The sequence below is a fragment of the Colius striatus genome, chromosome 4, assembly GCF_028858725.1.
Source record: "Colius striatus isolate bColStr4 chromosome 4, bColStr4.1.hap1, whole genome shotgun sequence".
In the NCBI taxonomy this organism is placed as follows: domain Eukaryota; kingdom Metazoa; phylum Chordata; class Aves; order Coliiformes; family Coliidae; genus Colius; species Colius striatus.
This window is the reverse complement of record NC_084762.1, coordinates 48171158-48188410: the sequence shown is the minus strand read 5'-3', so window position 1 is coordinate 48188410 and position 17253 is coordinate 48171158. Positions and strand designations below refer to the sequence as shown.

The 17253-nt window shown below is 39.1% G+C and overlaps 1 protein-coding gene across 4 annotated transcripts in view; it reads right to left on the bottom strand.

Moving 5' to 3' along the window:
• RBBP8 (RB binding protein 8, endonuclease) overlaps positions 1-16020 on the bottom strand; it is a 46610-nt gene extending 30590 nt beyond the window's left edge. Inside the window, exons 1-4 of one of the 4 annotated variants that reach the window (XM_061995276.1) lie at positions 15841-16020; positions 14083-14125; positions 6666-6880; positions 961-1003 (exon numbers count right to left, since the gene is read on the bottom strand). In XM_061995276.1, coding sequence (XP_061851260.1) covers positions 961-1003; positions 6666-6777 — 155 coding nt within the window. In that variant the 5' untranslated portion in view covers positions 6778-6880; positions 14083-14125; positions 15841-16020. The other 3 variants (XM_061995278.1, XM_061995279.1, XM_061995277.1) reach the window with 3 other exon arrangements.
• Positions 16021-17253: the final 1233 nt, after the last annotated feature.

Here is a 17253-nt window from a genome sequence, read left to right as displayed (position 1 = left end):
AAAAACCACATTGAGAGTACCCAGGCTACACTTTAAAACTGAGACACTGTATCTTTAACTTCAGACAGCAGTGCTGGTCATGCAAATATGGAGTATTTTGGCTAATTTTAAGAGTTTGGTGACTTTAACATATCTAATATAAACACATTGTTTTCCAAATTGGAAAAAGATCAAGTGATTTATTTTTATTCCTCCTACACAGCACTTTATAAAGTACAACTCATAATACGGGTCATAAGTAATATTAACATAACATTAACTTAATTAAACCTGAAGTAAAAATTTAAATAAAGAATCACATTAGCATATCTCTTATCATTTAATTAAAGTTGGCTTTAGTCAGCAGAAGGAAAATAAAAGCTCATTTAATACTATAAATGCATATTGTGCTTCTACTGGACACGTAAGTCTTACAATTCAGATTTTTTTCCCCAAATTGCCACTATTTTTTCATTCATTAGAAGGAAATACTCATTGAAAAAGAAGTTACAGGTCTCGAAATATAAGAATTTTGTGAAAATTAGCAAGGTTATAGCCAGAATCTTTACTGAATGACTGAAAGATGAGTTAAGGCAAATACATAGAAAAAAAAATCTAAAAGAAGTAGGGTTGTTGTCTTGACACTTCTCTTTTACAGATTTTACTTCAATTTTAAAATGTCTCTGTAATTATCTTACATATTAGAAATGCCAACATCTTGATAGCCATCCTAGAAATACTGTAGATAAGAAAACTTTTCAAGGAATTTGTTCAAGCAAAGCAAACCTAGTTTGCAGGTTACAGACCCTGTAAAGTTACATAATTCTTTAAATGACCTCAGCTGAAATAAAGGTGAGCAGAGTTTTGTAAACATCTGGAGGAAGAGTCCAGGACACCTCAAATGAACTTAGAAGAATTTTCTCTTGTTAATGGGACTCAGATACTAGTTTAATAAATTAGAGCATCAGAATAAGTACTTACAAGCATCTTTCCTTTTTCAACTTAGATATTTTCAGCTGTAAGCCTGGAAAGTGAAAAGAAGAAAATACATGTTATAGAATTCTGGTTTAAAAAAAAAAAAAGATTGAAACAATAACTGTCCTTCTGCCAAGGACATCTGCAACAGAGAAAAATGTTTGGTGAGAGTACAGTTCATTCTGGTGTTCTTGGTTATGTTCTACAGGATGATGGACAAATACAGTTATTATCATCTCTAGGAAAAAAGGACTTCTTAAACACACAGATTCCTCCTTAAACAGGTATAAATACATCTTCGTAAGAGAAGTCACATATGAACACTATGAACTGTCAATGTATTTTCATCAACTATGCCTGCCTAGGCGGCATAAAATGTTCTGTGTACACATGAATGCGTAATATTACACTTGAAATGTAAAATCCAACCACTTAGCTAAAACAAATGTATTATACATGAGAGAAGTCTTTAAAGCACGAAAGGACAACATAATCTACTAGTGATATGTTACCAGAGTCTCAGACAAAGCTTCTTTGGAACGTCTAAAGGTGAACTGAGGAATGACATTTTATCTATAGGTCTTCTGCTACGGCCCAGACACTCCTTAATGTATGTTCTGTGCAGAAGTAAAAAGGTTTGCACATAAAACTGACGGTTTCTGGCAGCCTGGGGGTCCAGCCAATCTGCTTCTACATTTTTAGGTGCATATATATGTGCATATAAGCAGGAAGATAGAGGTGCTCTACCTATGTGCACACCTCAACATGTAGGATGCAGTGCTACGGAAAATTCTGTGATATTACCCACATACAAGCTGGCCATTCCTTTTCTAACTAAATGATCAAAAATAATCAGACTCCAATGGTATAACATCTTCTTAAATATAAATCCAAAAGAAATTTTTATATGACATCAGAAGGTAACATTTATGTATGTCATTCATTCATTTTATTAATATTTTATTCAAACTATGCAAAGTTGTGAGCAACCTCAAGTTGATCATAAAGTGTCTTGTGAGCATTCTTGCATTAGTCATTTAGGATAACAGGATAAACTTATGAAACCTGAAGATCTTTTAAAAAAAACTTCTGACAATTCTGAATTTTAACCGAAGCACATACCTGATAACCTACATTTTCTATAGTAGGTTGTAAGGCATTCCCCTCCTCTACCTCCACCTCAACTGAGAACAGCTCAAAGAGGAAAACGACTTGTTTGAGAAGCTTCAGTCTTCAGGTCATTTACAATGTAACTGTCAGGCCAGCCAGAGCCTCAGTCAACCCATGCCACAGACTGCTACAAAATGCCAGTGAGACAACGACATAAAAATGCACAGAGACTACTGAAAGTTCTTATGAAATACAACAATTTTTCTTTTATCTCTTAAGTGTTCAACACCTGTGAGATGTTACGTTCTATCATGCAGATTAGCATAGAAAGAAGGTTTATTTTTCTAAGTAGTTGCTATTCATCAAGTCAATTAGGCATCTGCAATTAGAACCCTCATAAAGCATGCTTTAATGCTGCTCCACACCCATTGGAAGGAATGAAGCTGCACAACAATGCATCTCCTGTATGAACAGGTAGTCTGTTCAGCAAGTATTTAGGATTGTAACATTGGCAACCTGAGCCACAAATTGAAGAGGCAGTGCTCAAAAGGCCCAGTACTGTGCTACAGGTAACACTATCTCCCCTCTCACCTGAATTCAGGAGGAACCAAATTAGTTACTTAAAAGGTTGGGTATTTTTTTTTAAATCAAATGACTGCACTGAGAAGGCAGGAAACCAGTTTGCTACATTTATCCAAGAGCATTGAATTACTATATTGGGTGTAATCTCCTCCTTTTGCTTTTCCAGAGCATTGGGAGGTTTTAAACATACCCATTTACAGAGCTTTCCTTTTTCAGATTTCCTTATTTAACACTCCAGTGAGCATATAAACTTATGTGAAACTACACTGTGTACATTCCTGATTCAATTTTATCTTTCATACAAACTGCAGACTATAAATCTACATCACCTAAACCTCCTAAGTGCTTTAATAAATGGCACATCATTCCCATTAAAGTGATGGAGATTTTCTTTAAACTATCATTAGGCAGATGAAATGCACAATGCTATTTGATGAAACTTGATTAGACTGTGTACCTGTAATACACTAATTAACAGCTATGACAATTTCTGTTCTGATGAATCTTCAAATGCATTAAATGCACTTTCTCAAAACTGACGATGCCTTCGAAGACTGCAGAATCTTTATTGTGAAAGTTTTCTTGGAACAGGTTGGGCAAGCTTCTGTCAGCAATGACACAAACATAATCCTACCTTAAGGGTACAGTGATGGACTAGATGACCTTCTAAGATCCCTTCCAGCCCTGTTTTCTGTAATTATTTACTTTTGAGGAGCTTCCAGTAATTTCTTTCCCTACAGTAATATATCAATGAGATTGCTTTCCTCATAATTTTCTTTGCATCTATGAGTACAGATTTTTCCCTATTGATATCTACTGTTTTTTTTGGAGGTAACAAATAACTGAAAAAATACTCAAACAGGCTACTTCCTTTCACAAAGCTCTCCTCACATTTCTATGCTGAAATATGTTTCTTTCTAGTATAGAGCTTTATACTGGAATTCATCCTCCAGAACCCTGCTGATAAGACTTGTTGAATATTTTGAGTTAGATGCAAATATTAATACCTGCAACAATCAGTTACAGAATCACAGAATGGTAGGGGTTGGAAGGGACTTCCAGATATCATTTAGTCCAACCTCTCTGCTAAAGCAAGTCCACCTAGATCAGGCCACACAGAAACACATCCAGCTGGGCTCTGAAAAGGAGACTTCAGAGAAGTCTGCAGAAGAGACTTCAAATTCATGAGCAATACGCAAGTATGCCACACATTCTACTGGTAGGAAAGAAAAGTAAACACAGTTTTAATGACTGTTATTCTGAGCTGCTGAGTACTTCTGAATTCCATGAAAAGTCAACTGACATTGACCATGCCCAAAATCTTTGGAAACTGGGCTGCAGGAGTCCTACATCGTCACACAATGAACCTGAGAAAAAAAAAACCAAACCATTTTGTCTGAAGAGGGACAAAATTTAGATTTTTTTGGAAGAGATCAGTTTAAAAGAATAAAAAGCTAGGTTTGTTTAGCTAACATGGTGAAAAAAAGACACTCTTTACAATCTACCAATGTAAAGATCCATTACAATCTATTTCCAACTGTATTAGTCTGAGGTAAACTCAAGATATATAAATATTCGAATTTGTATAATATACCAGACCTCATGCTCATGTATCATAAATCTTACTTTTCATGGATTTGTAATACATAACAAGAATTCCACCATTACAGTGTTCATTAGCATTGTACATGCAAAGAAGTTTTTCTCTAACTACTAACTTTTCCTTAATCCACCTTCCACCATCTTTAAAATAATTTTTTGCTGACATTCAGATTGGAAACTCATGAGTCAATTTTAATTCTTATTTATAGACTTCAGAAACAAGCAAAGTCCAGGCAAGCCTGTGTTTGATGTTTCTAAAATATCTTCCAGTACCATTTTCTATAAGAGGATCCCCACCTTTGAAAAAATTAACTATCCTTCAGGCATGTCTTTGATGTTATCATGGAAGACCTAATTTTACCTAACACGGTGCGGGACATACTGACAAAGGGCTAGGCATGAAAAAGACTGCCTAGTGGCAAAATTATCTGGCCACACCCAGCATATGCATTCTAAAGAGTATCTTCACTTGCATAAAGAAACGCAAAACTTTAAAATCACATGCTGCTCATCCCAAGAAACTAGAGAAGGGGTCACTTAACATTACCCTCTACATTAGAGCTTTGTTTGTTCGTTTTTTGTTGTTCAGACATGCCATAGACTGCCAGATCCCATTCTGTCAGTACTTCCGCATTTATCTGCAGCTGACATCACACCCACTCTGAAAAGAATCATCAAGAACTTAATAAAACAAAATAAAAGAAGAAACATTAAAAAGTAACTAAAAAAAATCACTAAGGTATTTTGTATGTTTAAGGATGCAAGATAAAATTATATTTCATATGTCTACACAAACTTTTTTAAAATTCAACAAAATGCAAACTGATAGGTGTTTTCTTCTTTGGTGTTTTTTTTCTAAATTTACAAACATGAAGTGTCAAGGCCCAGTGTTGTAAATTGTTAAGTCAAGACTTTCAGTGGGAGGTATAAAACATCTATGTGTTATAAAACAATCCCCCAGGGTTTTTCATTTTCAGACGTGATCATATAACCAGACTAAAATGGACTGACATGGAACTGCTTTGGGGCTGGTGGAAGTGACAAAAGCCATTGAAATAGTCTGGCATGACTAAAGCTCTTAATGCACAAAACCTCATCTGATTTTATTTCAGTCTAATACAAATACTATTTCATGCATATGGATATGCTTGTTGGAAAATTCGGTCAAACACTGTTTTAATTCCATCCAAAAGAATGGACTGTGTGATTTAGGGTTAGCAGAACAAAAGTTTAACTTCTTATGAAGTATTTTTAGCAACATTCTATGAATACTACTTGTAAACCAGTATTATAATAAGCATAAATATATATATATAAAATATATTCTACCCTATTATATATATGGTGCAATAACTCATCTTTACTTTGAGTGTTGTTAATTTCCTGCACTACTGAAAAATGAACAGGTACTAACAGTTAATCCACAGTAAAACTGATATCAAAGGTCAGAAAACATAATCTAAGAATAAGCAACTCTTAATAGATTTGAGAAAATTTAGAACATTAAAAACTGAAGAACTGTTTTTCACTTCAGTAGCATTAATCATAGAATGGTAGGGATTGGAAGGGACCTTCGGAGATCATCTAGTCCAACTCCCCTTGCAGAAGCAGGTCAACCTAGATCAGGTCGCACAGGAACACGTCCAGGTGGGTCTTGAAGACCTCCAAGGAAGAAGACTCCACAACCCCTCTGGGCAGCCTGTGCCAGGGCTCCGCCACCCTCACAGTAAAATAGATTTTTCTTGTATTTAAATGGAACTTTTTGTGTTCCAGCTTCATCCCATTACCCTCGTCCTGTTGCGAGATACTATAGAAAAAAGGAATGCCCTAACCTCCTGACACTCACCATTTAGATATTTGTAAATATTTATCAATAAGATCCCCCCTCAGTCTCCTCTTTTCCAGACTAAACAGCCCTGGTTCCCGCAGCCTTTCCTCATAAGGAAGATGCTCCACTCCCTTGATCATTTTGGTGGCCCTGTGCTGGACTCTGCACAAGTTACGGGAAACAAACTATGCAAACCACTTTAATGTATCTGAAGTGACAAAACCCAATGATGAAACAAAAAGGAAAAAATTCCACTGAATAACTTGTTTTGGAAACGCTGAATCACAATCCGTTAAAAGTAAAGTAATAAATATTTCCTAAGCAAACACAGATACCATACAACACTGTGTTACTTATTCTTTACTGACCTGGCAAATCATTTACACTTGTTAATAGTTTAAGTCTAATCCTGTTAAGCCAAGCTTAGGTGGTCAACCTGTAAGGATCATTTGTAATCATTCAGTTCAACTTTCCACATAATGTGACATTAAAAATCTATTTAGTTCCACGAAAAAGGAGCCGTTCTCTGGTTTAAAGTTTTCCTGTGGTAACTGACAGTTTTCTGTGAACCCAGACTTTAACAATTTACCTTGCACTTCTTTATCATGACACTCTTTCAGTTTGGACCACAATTCCTTGAAGAAATCTCCTGTAGGTTCTGCAGAGTTTGGGCTCCCACAGCTTCCTCCAGATGTATTCATCTTGCTATTTTCTGCTCCCAGCTTGACTTCTTTGCAGAACTGGCCCACTCTCACACTTTAAATCACATAGTTATGAAGCTGTTTCTGAAGACAGGTGTATTACCTATAATGACAGATCAACAACACTCAGGTTTGCATTTATCAGAGTATAACTTGCAGCCATGGATGAAATACAAAGCTGACTGCCTATCCTTGCTGAGTTGTACTTACGAACTGACACAGTCACCCTGAAAGAGTGTAAGATGCTAAGTATTTTACTACAAGTAAGTATGCCCCTCTGCAGCTACTAATTTAGAATTAGATTAAGATGCTTTGGAGTTTTTATTCTTTTCTCAGGTAAAGCTACAGCTAAACAGAATCCCTGTTTTCTCAAAATAACTCATAATTCCAAAATATGGCTGTTAGCAAAAGGGTGTCCAAAAAGTTTTATCAGAGGTGTTCTTGTCTACCTTTACATAAACATGGATTCAAATGACACCTTTCTGCAAAGAAAAGCTCACATTCTCTTGAAGTATTTGTGATTCCACATTGAAATGATTTCCCCTCCTGGATGAAAAGGAAAAACTATACATCTCCAAAACATTAGTATTTGAGGAGAAAGATCAGACACCTCTGTCTTAAAAGACAGATTGCCTACACAACTCAGAACAATATTACCCATAATTTGTATTTGAAGGGATTTTTTAGCACAGATGATGCCTTCAGGTAAACTACAGGGTATTTCGACATAGGTCTGAGCCAAAGTAAGATTCAATTCTATTGGTACTGGGTGTCCCAATATTGAAACTGTATGTGAAACTGGATATTCTTAAAGTTTTCTCCATTTTTATGTGGTCAATGTTGAAGAAATACTTTTGAACAGGAATTGTGCCACTACCAGGTGGACATAGCTATTTCTACTACTCTGCAACATAAAATCACAGTAAGAAGAAAAAAACCAAGACGCATTTTATAGTGTTTCTAAAGTAGCAGCCTGAGCAAGCAAACCACAATGTCTATATAGACAAATAAAAGGAGAAATTGTATCTCAAATTTTTAAGGCACAAGTTATAGTTGCAGTTCAGATGATACAATGTCTACAATTAATCAAGAAGCTACATTTCCTGTCTTGAGAGCCTTCAAGCAATTTGTAGTATCTGAATCAAGCTCCTATTTTAGCTGGTTCCCTAGACACACTATGATAAAACGTTCAGCCCAGTGGTCAGTGACCTACTGTAGGGCTTGGAGGCCTTGGTTCAAGTCTCCTTTCTCGTTCCTCTGCGTACAGTCTTAAGTAAGTCATTTTTCTTTCAGTCTGTCTTTAAAATGGAATAAAAATAATGCGATAAATGGAATAAAGTATTATTCTTGACAACACAGAGACACTTGAACTATATGTCTTCAACAGTATGACAACAATTAAATGCTACAGCAATGGAGAACACTCATTAATCATTACATTGCTCCACATTCGCTTTAACATACTCTGTCCATGGAAAATTCAATGCCCATTTAAGTATCCTGTCTCAAGTTAGCAAATGTTCTTATATTAAGATACGTTCTTAACAGAAAATAAAATTAATTTTTCAGCAGGAAGTCGAAGAGTAATCAGCTTGCAGCTGAAATGCTCCACTTTGTGTGCAGTCACCTTAAGCCACCTTACAATGCTTTGTCGAACCAATTGCCTGATGACATCAGGAATGTCTAATTTTAAACTCTTATTTTTCTGTCTTTAACATCAGATATCTCAGAAACCATCTTGATATTTTTCCCCCCAAAGATGACTAAGAAAAAAATGCACAAAACTTGCTCAGTTTCTGCAAACTATTAATACATTTTCAGAATGCAGACAGAGGCAAAAAAAACCAAGCAAAGACCAATGAGTTTCCCCAAGCTTTACCTGCTTTAAGATCCCAAAATGCTGCATTGCTTTCTACAGGTGTTCAACCTGCCTTCAAATAGAGGGCCCTCAACAAGTATTCAAACAGAGCCTTTGACAGGTGTGGGCAATTGCACAGATGTGAGAGACATTCAGGGACGTCAGCTTCTTAGCATAGTCTCCAGACCTGAGAAAGGATTTTTCCTTTCCTTGGGAACAAAGCTGCCTAGGCTGGATGTACAGACACTTGCAGGCAGGGAGAGAACTGGAAGCTGCCTGAGAGGGAAGGAAGCACAATGGCAGCCCCTCTCCCGAAGGCCCTGTTGCTGTACACACTTACGGAGCTGGGCTGCTCTCTCAGACGGGCCTTTACTCCTATCGGCCCAAGTAACTCTTCCACAGGAAAAGCTGAACATTTCTACTTCCCTCTTCTTCCACCCTCTGGTACCGTAAGACATCAACTGTATCTCCCGGGGAGGTTTTTTTCTTTCCCTTTCCACAAACACTATCCGAGAAAACTCACTCGCAAGACACGCCCGGGTGCTCTGAGAAATCCTGCCATGACCAGCGCCTGAGAGGTTGCCAGGTGGGAGGGAGCAAACACCCGCACCTCAGCCGCTCCGGCTTCCCGTCAGGCTTGTGTCGCGCCTCGGAGTCTGGACGGCAAAGGAAGGGTCGGGCATGTCTCACACGCCCCTTCTCCCGAGCGGCGGCAAGGCCAGTCGGAGCCTCCGAAACGGAGAGAACGAGCAAGCGCGGCCCGCACCCCGCCGGGGACTCCCGCGGAAGGAGGACTAATGTTTGCAACGTGCACCGCGGGAACCCACCGGGCTCGGGGGAAGGCCCCGCCCGCAGCGCGGAGCTGTGGCGGAGCCCGTCCACCGGGCGCAGCAGAGCGGGAACGGGAGCGGCGCGCTCGCGGCCGTTACCAGGCGGCGGCGGCAGCGAGGAGAGCGCGCGCGCCGTTACCTGGTTGGCTCCCTGCGGCTCCGCGCGAAGCGGCGGGAAAAGGGAAAACTGGCGAGACGCGCCTTCCCCGCGGACGGAGGAGGGGCCGGGCAGCTCTCGCGAGGCTCCCGAGCTGCTCTCGCGAGAGCGGGTCTGTGAGGGTCCAGGGCCTCTTGGACTGCCCGGTCCGCAGGTTGGTTGCCGCGGCCAGGGGGCGATCGCTCTCGTCTGGTCTACAGGTACCATGGGCAACGCCGTTTCAAACACCCATGGCGTTGGCTTGGGTTGGCCCAGCCCTCTCCCCCTCAGCCTGTGTCTGGCTTGGCGGTTGGGGTTTCCACTGAGAGCTTACAGAGATGCATACAGAAGAAAACGGAGGGGGCGGGCCAGGCTTTGGCAGGTGCCACGGTTAAGCGTGGCAGCAGGCATAAAACACCGTGGGAGAGCAGGGGAGTGTGCAAGAGAGAGCCTGCGTTAAAACAAACACTGCCTGTACCAGGAAGGCCTACCTGAAAGAAATTCTTGCTGGTTTACATGTAAAGAGGATCTTTGGGATATGCTACTGTGGCAGAAGCGGCATTGCTAGTTAGTAGTCAAGCTGGAATACGCTAGTATTAAGCAGAACAGGCTGTCCAGGGAGTCTCCTTCTCTAGAGGGTTTCAAAACTTGCCTGAACATGTGCCTGTGTGACCTGATTGGGGTGAACCTGCTTTAGTAAGAGGGTTGAACTGGATGATCTCTAGAGGTCCCTTCCAACCCCTAACAATCTGTGATTCTACGCTGACAACTCTGTCTTCTGCAGGATGTAGTCTACTGGCTGCTGGGATTCACGCACAGAAGATGTATTTGCAGCATTTCCCTCTTGTGTTATCCCCCTCCTCAACCCATTGATCTTATCCTGTACAGCAGGACAGCCTGGATTTCAATATTTTCAAGGACTGTGAAAACCTGTAGGTTCATATAATTAGTATGGCATAAGGCAGCTGAACTCCTGTGTCACTTCTGAGATTTTTTTACTAACACAAATTGTTTGGCCTGAGTTGCAGTTCTTTCATTCATTTAGATCAGCCCTGCTGTTGACTATGAGGTAAACTCTTTGATTTTTAGTTTGTAGTTCTCCTTAGTAATTAAATAGAAACAAAATAACAGCTTTTCACTATTACTGTTCTACCTGCACATGATTCCACTAGACTATTTTAGTATATATAGGAACACTTGTAGAGACTGCCCAGTGGCATGATTAGAAGACACAATGGTCCATCAGTTTGCAAGGGCCAGTGCTGCCAGCTCATACTTTCAAGATTATTAGCAGCAGTATGAAAAAATTTAGGCGTTCAAGTATTTAATAACTGTTAGTAGCTGTTCCACCTTACTCTTGTTAAATTAGTAACAGATCACCTAGATCTCCAGAAAGTATTGTAAATATGGAGCTACAGCGTAAACAAAGATGGATCTGAAATACTATTTCAACATTTCTGAAGTATTTTGAAATACCTGTTGGACAAGAATCAAAGAGGATCTGTGATTAATGAAGCTTTAAATGTTACTCGCTTTTGTTGAAAATACTCTTAGTTTCCCATCAAATATGTACCTTGGATTTGAAGTGTTTTGAAAAATCTTGTAGTTAACTTTTCTGCACGCTCTTCACCTTGTTTAACCACTTATTTTTTTGACTAAAGTAAATCCAATGTGCAGTGGCTCAGCAGCAGATTACCTACATCATAAATTTAATCCATTGTCCTACCAGTACACATATGATAGAACAAATTAGCTACATCTTATGGAAGAAACGCTCATAATAGGTTGTGATAGTCACTCCAGTCTTAAATAATGCTTATTGACAGCTTTTTATTCTGCTTTTGAAACTTCTATAGTCTAAAAGTTTGTGATATAGGAAAGTAATCATTTCCTTGGAGTTAAGAGAAACAGATATCTTAAAGACATATGCAAACCTGGTAAGTAACAATAAAATAGCCCCCTTGACAATTGCTCAGGTATTCTACCATAAGCTGGACCTTTCATTGGCAAATAATTATATCATCCATTTTATTTTCCAATAAACTGTGTGAGCAGTTTATTCTCATAATCTCTCATGTTGAACTTTACAGCAATATAAACCCATTGGTTTCTACAGTGTTATCTACGCAAGTGATAATGGGTAAAGACCAGCTTTATCTACCTTATGGATTTATTTGATTTTATGTATTCCATAATCATGTATTTGTCCACCACTTACTGAAGAGATCCTTATCTCATTAGATGCATTAGAAAACTACTGAAGAGTCTGGTATTCCACATTCACCTGTGTTAGATGTCTTAAGATGACTAGTCTAACTGGAACTGCATCTCATTCATCTCATAAAACACACAATAAAACTGTGGGGAAAATGCTCCACTTTGTTGTGCTTGAAGAGAAATGAAACTTTCTATAGTGTCGTGGCTCATGTCCAGATTTCAAAATGACCCTTAAAGCACATTAAACTAGGTGACAGAATACTTACCCATGAGGAACTGTGTAAAAAGGGACCCTAATTTAAACCTAGCCCATTTTAGGTCCAGCTGCTCTGAAATGTTTACTCTTACTAGCAGTCTGTGAAGCTGTTGATTTTCAATTATACTCTAGTGTTAACGCCTTACTTCTTGATGACTGCATTATTTACCAACAAAACAAAAATTACTGAATTTCTTCTGAATATTGTAAGAGTGCTGCTATGTTGCAGCACAGATAAAATTTTAAAATAGCCTTTAATTCACACACCACCACCATCCCTTTTTGGGGAGTAGTGCAGAGGCTGCATCAGTGTTTCTAACCATTCAGGTAGTAGAAGGTGACCTAGCTTGCTGCAGATTCATACAGAATACAGTTAAAAGAGATAAGCAGCAAGCTTAATTTTTTTGCTTTTAGTACCTTAAATTTAGACCTAAGAATTAAAACAACCTTTGAATTACACCGAGGAACTCTAAATAAATGTTTTGATTGCTTTAAACACAACGGTAAATACGTCATTCGTTTCCTGTATGTGTATATATGTATGTACACACATATGTGTATCGTTAGATAAAACAGCAAAATCATTATTTATTTGCATGAGATTTAGTAGATTGCACTTGTACATAAATTGCCAGTGCATTCACCACTTCTTTGACTTGCAGATCTGCACTGAGGGATAAATATATTGTTTAACTCTCCAGTCATGTTTGTTTAATGAGTTTTATGTTGCAGTTGCCAAGAAGGCCAATGGCATCCCAGCCTGTATCAGGAATAGTGTTGTAGCAGGAGCAGGGAGGTGATCATTCCCCTGTACTCAGCTTTGGTGAGGCTGCACCTGGAATACTGTGTCCAGTTTTGATCCCCTCTCTACAAGAAGGACATTAAGGTGCTGGAGAGGATCCAGAGGCAGGCTATCAAGCCAGTAAAGGTTTTGGAGCATGTCCCCTTTGAGGAACAGCTGAGAGATCTGGGGCTGTTTAGCCTGGAGAAAAGGAGACTCAGGGGAGACCTTATTGCTGTCTACAACTACCTGAAAGGAAGTTGTAGCTAGGCAGGGGTCAGTCTGTTCTCCCTAGTAACAAGCAATAGAACAAGAGGAAATGGCCTCAAGTTGTGCCGGGGGAGGTTCAGGCTGGATATGAGGAGGAATTTCTTTACTGAAAGGGTTGTCAGGCATTGGAACGGGCTGTCCAGGGAGATGGTGGAGTCACTGTCCCTAGAGGTGTTTAAGAGACAGTTGGATGTTGTACTTAGGGAAATGGTCTAGTGGTTGATAGGACTGAGACAAAGTCTAGACTCGATCTTAAAGATATCTTCCAGCTGAAATGATTCTATGATTCTGTGATTCTAAAAACATCAAAGGAACCTAATTTCGGATGCAGCAAATAAGAGATGTGGCTGCTACCTAAATGGCATTTGAACTTGAGTTCAGGAGTGTAGGAACTAGCAGTTCCCTGGATGGAGTGTGATTTTTGTGCAGCTGGGAGGGCACGCAGAGCACACCACTGCTGTGTGGCACCGGTAGTTGCTTCCTCTGGAAAAATAGGGAGGAGCCACTCCATCTCCCCCACTAGCTGAATTTGACTCTTCTCAAGCTGCTTGCGTAGCCACTTTTGAAATCAAGCCAAGATCAAATTTCCTGATGCCAGTAACATTGCTCACTTTAAGAAACTCTCTTCTTTGAAGAGCTTTCCCTGCTCCACATCTGTGGTCAGAACCAGACAGGATTTATTCAACTGAAACTCTCAGGTCTTTTAGAGAGCCTTGATCAAGAGGAAAAAAGCCACCTGAGGGATGCTGTTGCAGGACTGAAGTACAGTGTTTCTAGTCCTCAGACTTTTAAGGAGCAGCAGCACCTATATGTGTTAGCTACGTGCAGAAATGTTTTGCTCCTGCTGATGTTTCCTCAGGCCAACATGAATAGTCTGAGTAGTTATGCATATTTATTTCAGCTTTGGAAAGCTGAATTAAGAGTTTACAGGTCTGTGTACAAAGTCATGCCACCTACCTCTTACTGGAGTGAATGACAAGAATTCAGGACAGGAAAATAACTAAAAGAGAAACAACATATGGGAAATAATACTTTAGTTACCTTTTGAGGAAAAAAAAATCCCCAAACAATGCCCTGTGCCCTTCCTGCCCCCTAAAAAATAAAAAAAAAGAAGCTGTGGAAAACTCAAATGGAACAGAAGAGAGAAACCTGGGAGAGAGAGCAAAGCAGGCAGTATTTTGAAAAACTGATTTATTTGATTTGATTTTTATAAAAGATGCTCTGTTAAAATTTTGTAGCTTTAGAGATCAAAACTGTCTTGTAGCATTTTACAAGCTCTACAGACAGCCCCTATGCAAACCATACAGCTCAGCCAGCTGTATTTTTTTCTTTTGAAAGTGATTTGTTCCTTTAGCAAATTTTCCTTCCATATTTTATAGCAAAATCAAAAGAGATGATAAAAAATAACCATTTTTTCCCTGACGACTATTTACAGCTTCTGTGAGAGTACAAAACTTTGCCTATATTCTTTTCCTTTTTCCCACACTTTGAAGAAAAATTTTCACACGTAGATATGATGATGCTAATGAAAAAATCATTTCGATCTGCTATTCCTTGAGCTTTTAAGTTGCTCAGGACAGCTTTTTATTGGCACTCTACAAAAGAGTAATGTTCATTTTTTGCATCAACCTGAAAATAGCTGGCAATAAACACCTTCATAACTGATGCTTCCTGATATGTGACTACCATAAAATCTTACAGAATCCTGTACAGATAATTTTTTTATCTAGTGGTTTATGTTCATGGAAAACTGGTTTTTTTTTTTTTACATCATGAAAGGTTGGTAATTGTTTCACTTAAAGGTAGAGAAAATTAAGATTTCCGGGAGTGTCGAATTAGCTATGTGAGGGTTTTCAAAAATGTAGTTACACAAATGACAAGAATATTCACATTTACTTAAGTTAAAGAGTTATTTTGTCCTAACAGGCATGACAAAACCTGTCTTCATTCCTTTCTATTCAGCTCAGCAGGTACTTCTGTGCTCTGATGGTTAATCAGTTACCAGATTCCACAGCTTTTGTTTTCACACTGTTTAATTTTTCTTTGACACAGAACCTGTGAATGGATTTGTTGCAGCCAGAGGAATGACTTTTAGGTCTGCCTGCTCTTTATGATTAGGGCTGCTTTTGGTTACCATTGCCACCACCGTTACTCACTCTAAATAGGTAAATTTCTAGTAAGTGTACAGAAAGAAAGAAGTAGCAATGACAAAGCACGCTTCCTATCCTACCATGGAGCAAATTCTGAATATGAAAAAGTAGGTTTAATTAACCTAGTCCATAAAATTGAGCAATTAATAAACTTTGTCAAGAATTAGTAACCACACATCATACTTTAGTGGCATTATGCCTTGTCACAACAGTGCTGTTAAAAGACAGGGATTGTAAAAACACTGCATAAAAGAGAAGACCAATAGGCAATACTTAAATGACCTGCTCAAAATACTAAGTCATTGACAGTGGAGTTCCCATCTCTCACTCCTGTGTTTAGTTCACTGAACTGTCTCTCCAGTAAATACTCTTGCTGATGGAGCAGATGATGTTGAGCTGCACACAGAAAAAGCTGCAGTCACAAAAATCCTGTCAACAAACATCATAGAGACTAGCAGTAATAAGACACATTTAGGAGATAGCCATTATATCATTTCCAGCATAAGAGAAATTGTTGGTTAAGGTTATCTGAAATTAATTTTAAAGAAAGACATTCAAAACTCACCCTTCAGTTTGAATTGTGAAAAGTTCTGTTCTTGATCGGGGTGATAAATATTTACTATTGACTTCCCCTCCAGCTATAAACCTCAACTGTAAGTAAGATGAGGAAGCCACTGTGGACCACACTAGAGAATGCCGAGAGGAGATCTGCTGCACCTAAGATATATACAATGTGCAATGGATAACCTAATATGCCTTTCATTTAACTGGCTGGGCAGGTTTCTGCATTCTGGAGAGCATGGAATCATACCAGAATTTGTTGGCATAACAGGCCCGTCAGACCGGTTCCTGGGGCGCCCAGGAACCTGCCCAACCAGTTTGCATCAAAGACCGGCCCAACATGCTGCAGCTCAGCTCGGGGAGGCTTCATACATGGTGAATTATTCACGCCTCTGTCAGCTCCCAACATACTATTCAGAGAGAATGATGTAGCCTCCAGCAAAATAATTTACTGAGGAGTGGAGGAGTGATACATCCTTGTTAAGTGTAGCAAGATCTCATTGTTATAAGTTTTCTTTCATTTTATATGCAGATACACTGGGCTAGAGGTCTTGCCCAGCATAAGTACAAAGAGAAACAGGAAAGAAAATACTTTTTTTTTTTTTGTAATATTAACCATACAGACTTAGTATAATCAAATAGCACCAAATCTTTGGTGTGACCAGCTAAAAAAAACCCCAAATTATGCTCTAATTCAAAGTTATTTCCAGCTCTGCTCTATGTGTTTAAGTATACCTGCTGTATATATAGAATTCAGCAAAGCTTTGTTGCATGTGGGACACAGGACACTGGGAGCTTGCACATGAAATATCCACCTTGTGACTTCATTGGAGCCCTAGGTCAGTGCAAGCTCACCTTGAATTTCTGCACAGAATATTTGAAGGTGAAAAAGGTCAGAGAACATGGAGTATATGGGACATACTTCAATAACCACGAGGAGCTACTTGTGAGGCAACACCCTGCTTCTCTGAACAGCAGCTGCCCTGTTACAATAGCACATGGGCTGTAGCAGCAGCTGCACTGCTTCTTATTCATGCCTGGGAGGCAAGAGTACTTGCACATCAGTCCTGCATATGGCATAGTTGCTCAAGCTGTAGGCAGAGGTTGGGATATGCCCTGACAGAAGCCTGCATCTCTGTAAGCTTATTACCTTTTTTTTTTTTTTCCTTCAAATACAAATACAGACCATAATTTTCAGATCTCCTGCTGTGATCCCACAGTGTTATCATTTGTAATTTTTTAGATCTCTTCTCATTTACACATTTTAATAATAGTTACTAGACAACTAGTGGTCAGAACAGGAAGTTACCATCAAATTCAACTAGCGTTGTGTAACATGGGCAGCTTTTTCATCATCGACCAGGATACATAAATGAAGAAATGCTGATATTTGAATATGCTCTACTCAGATTATTTT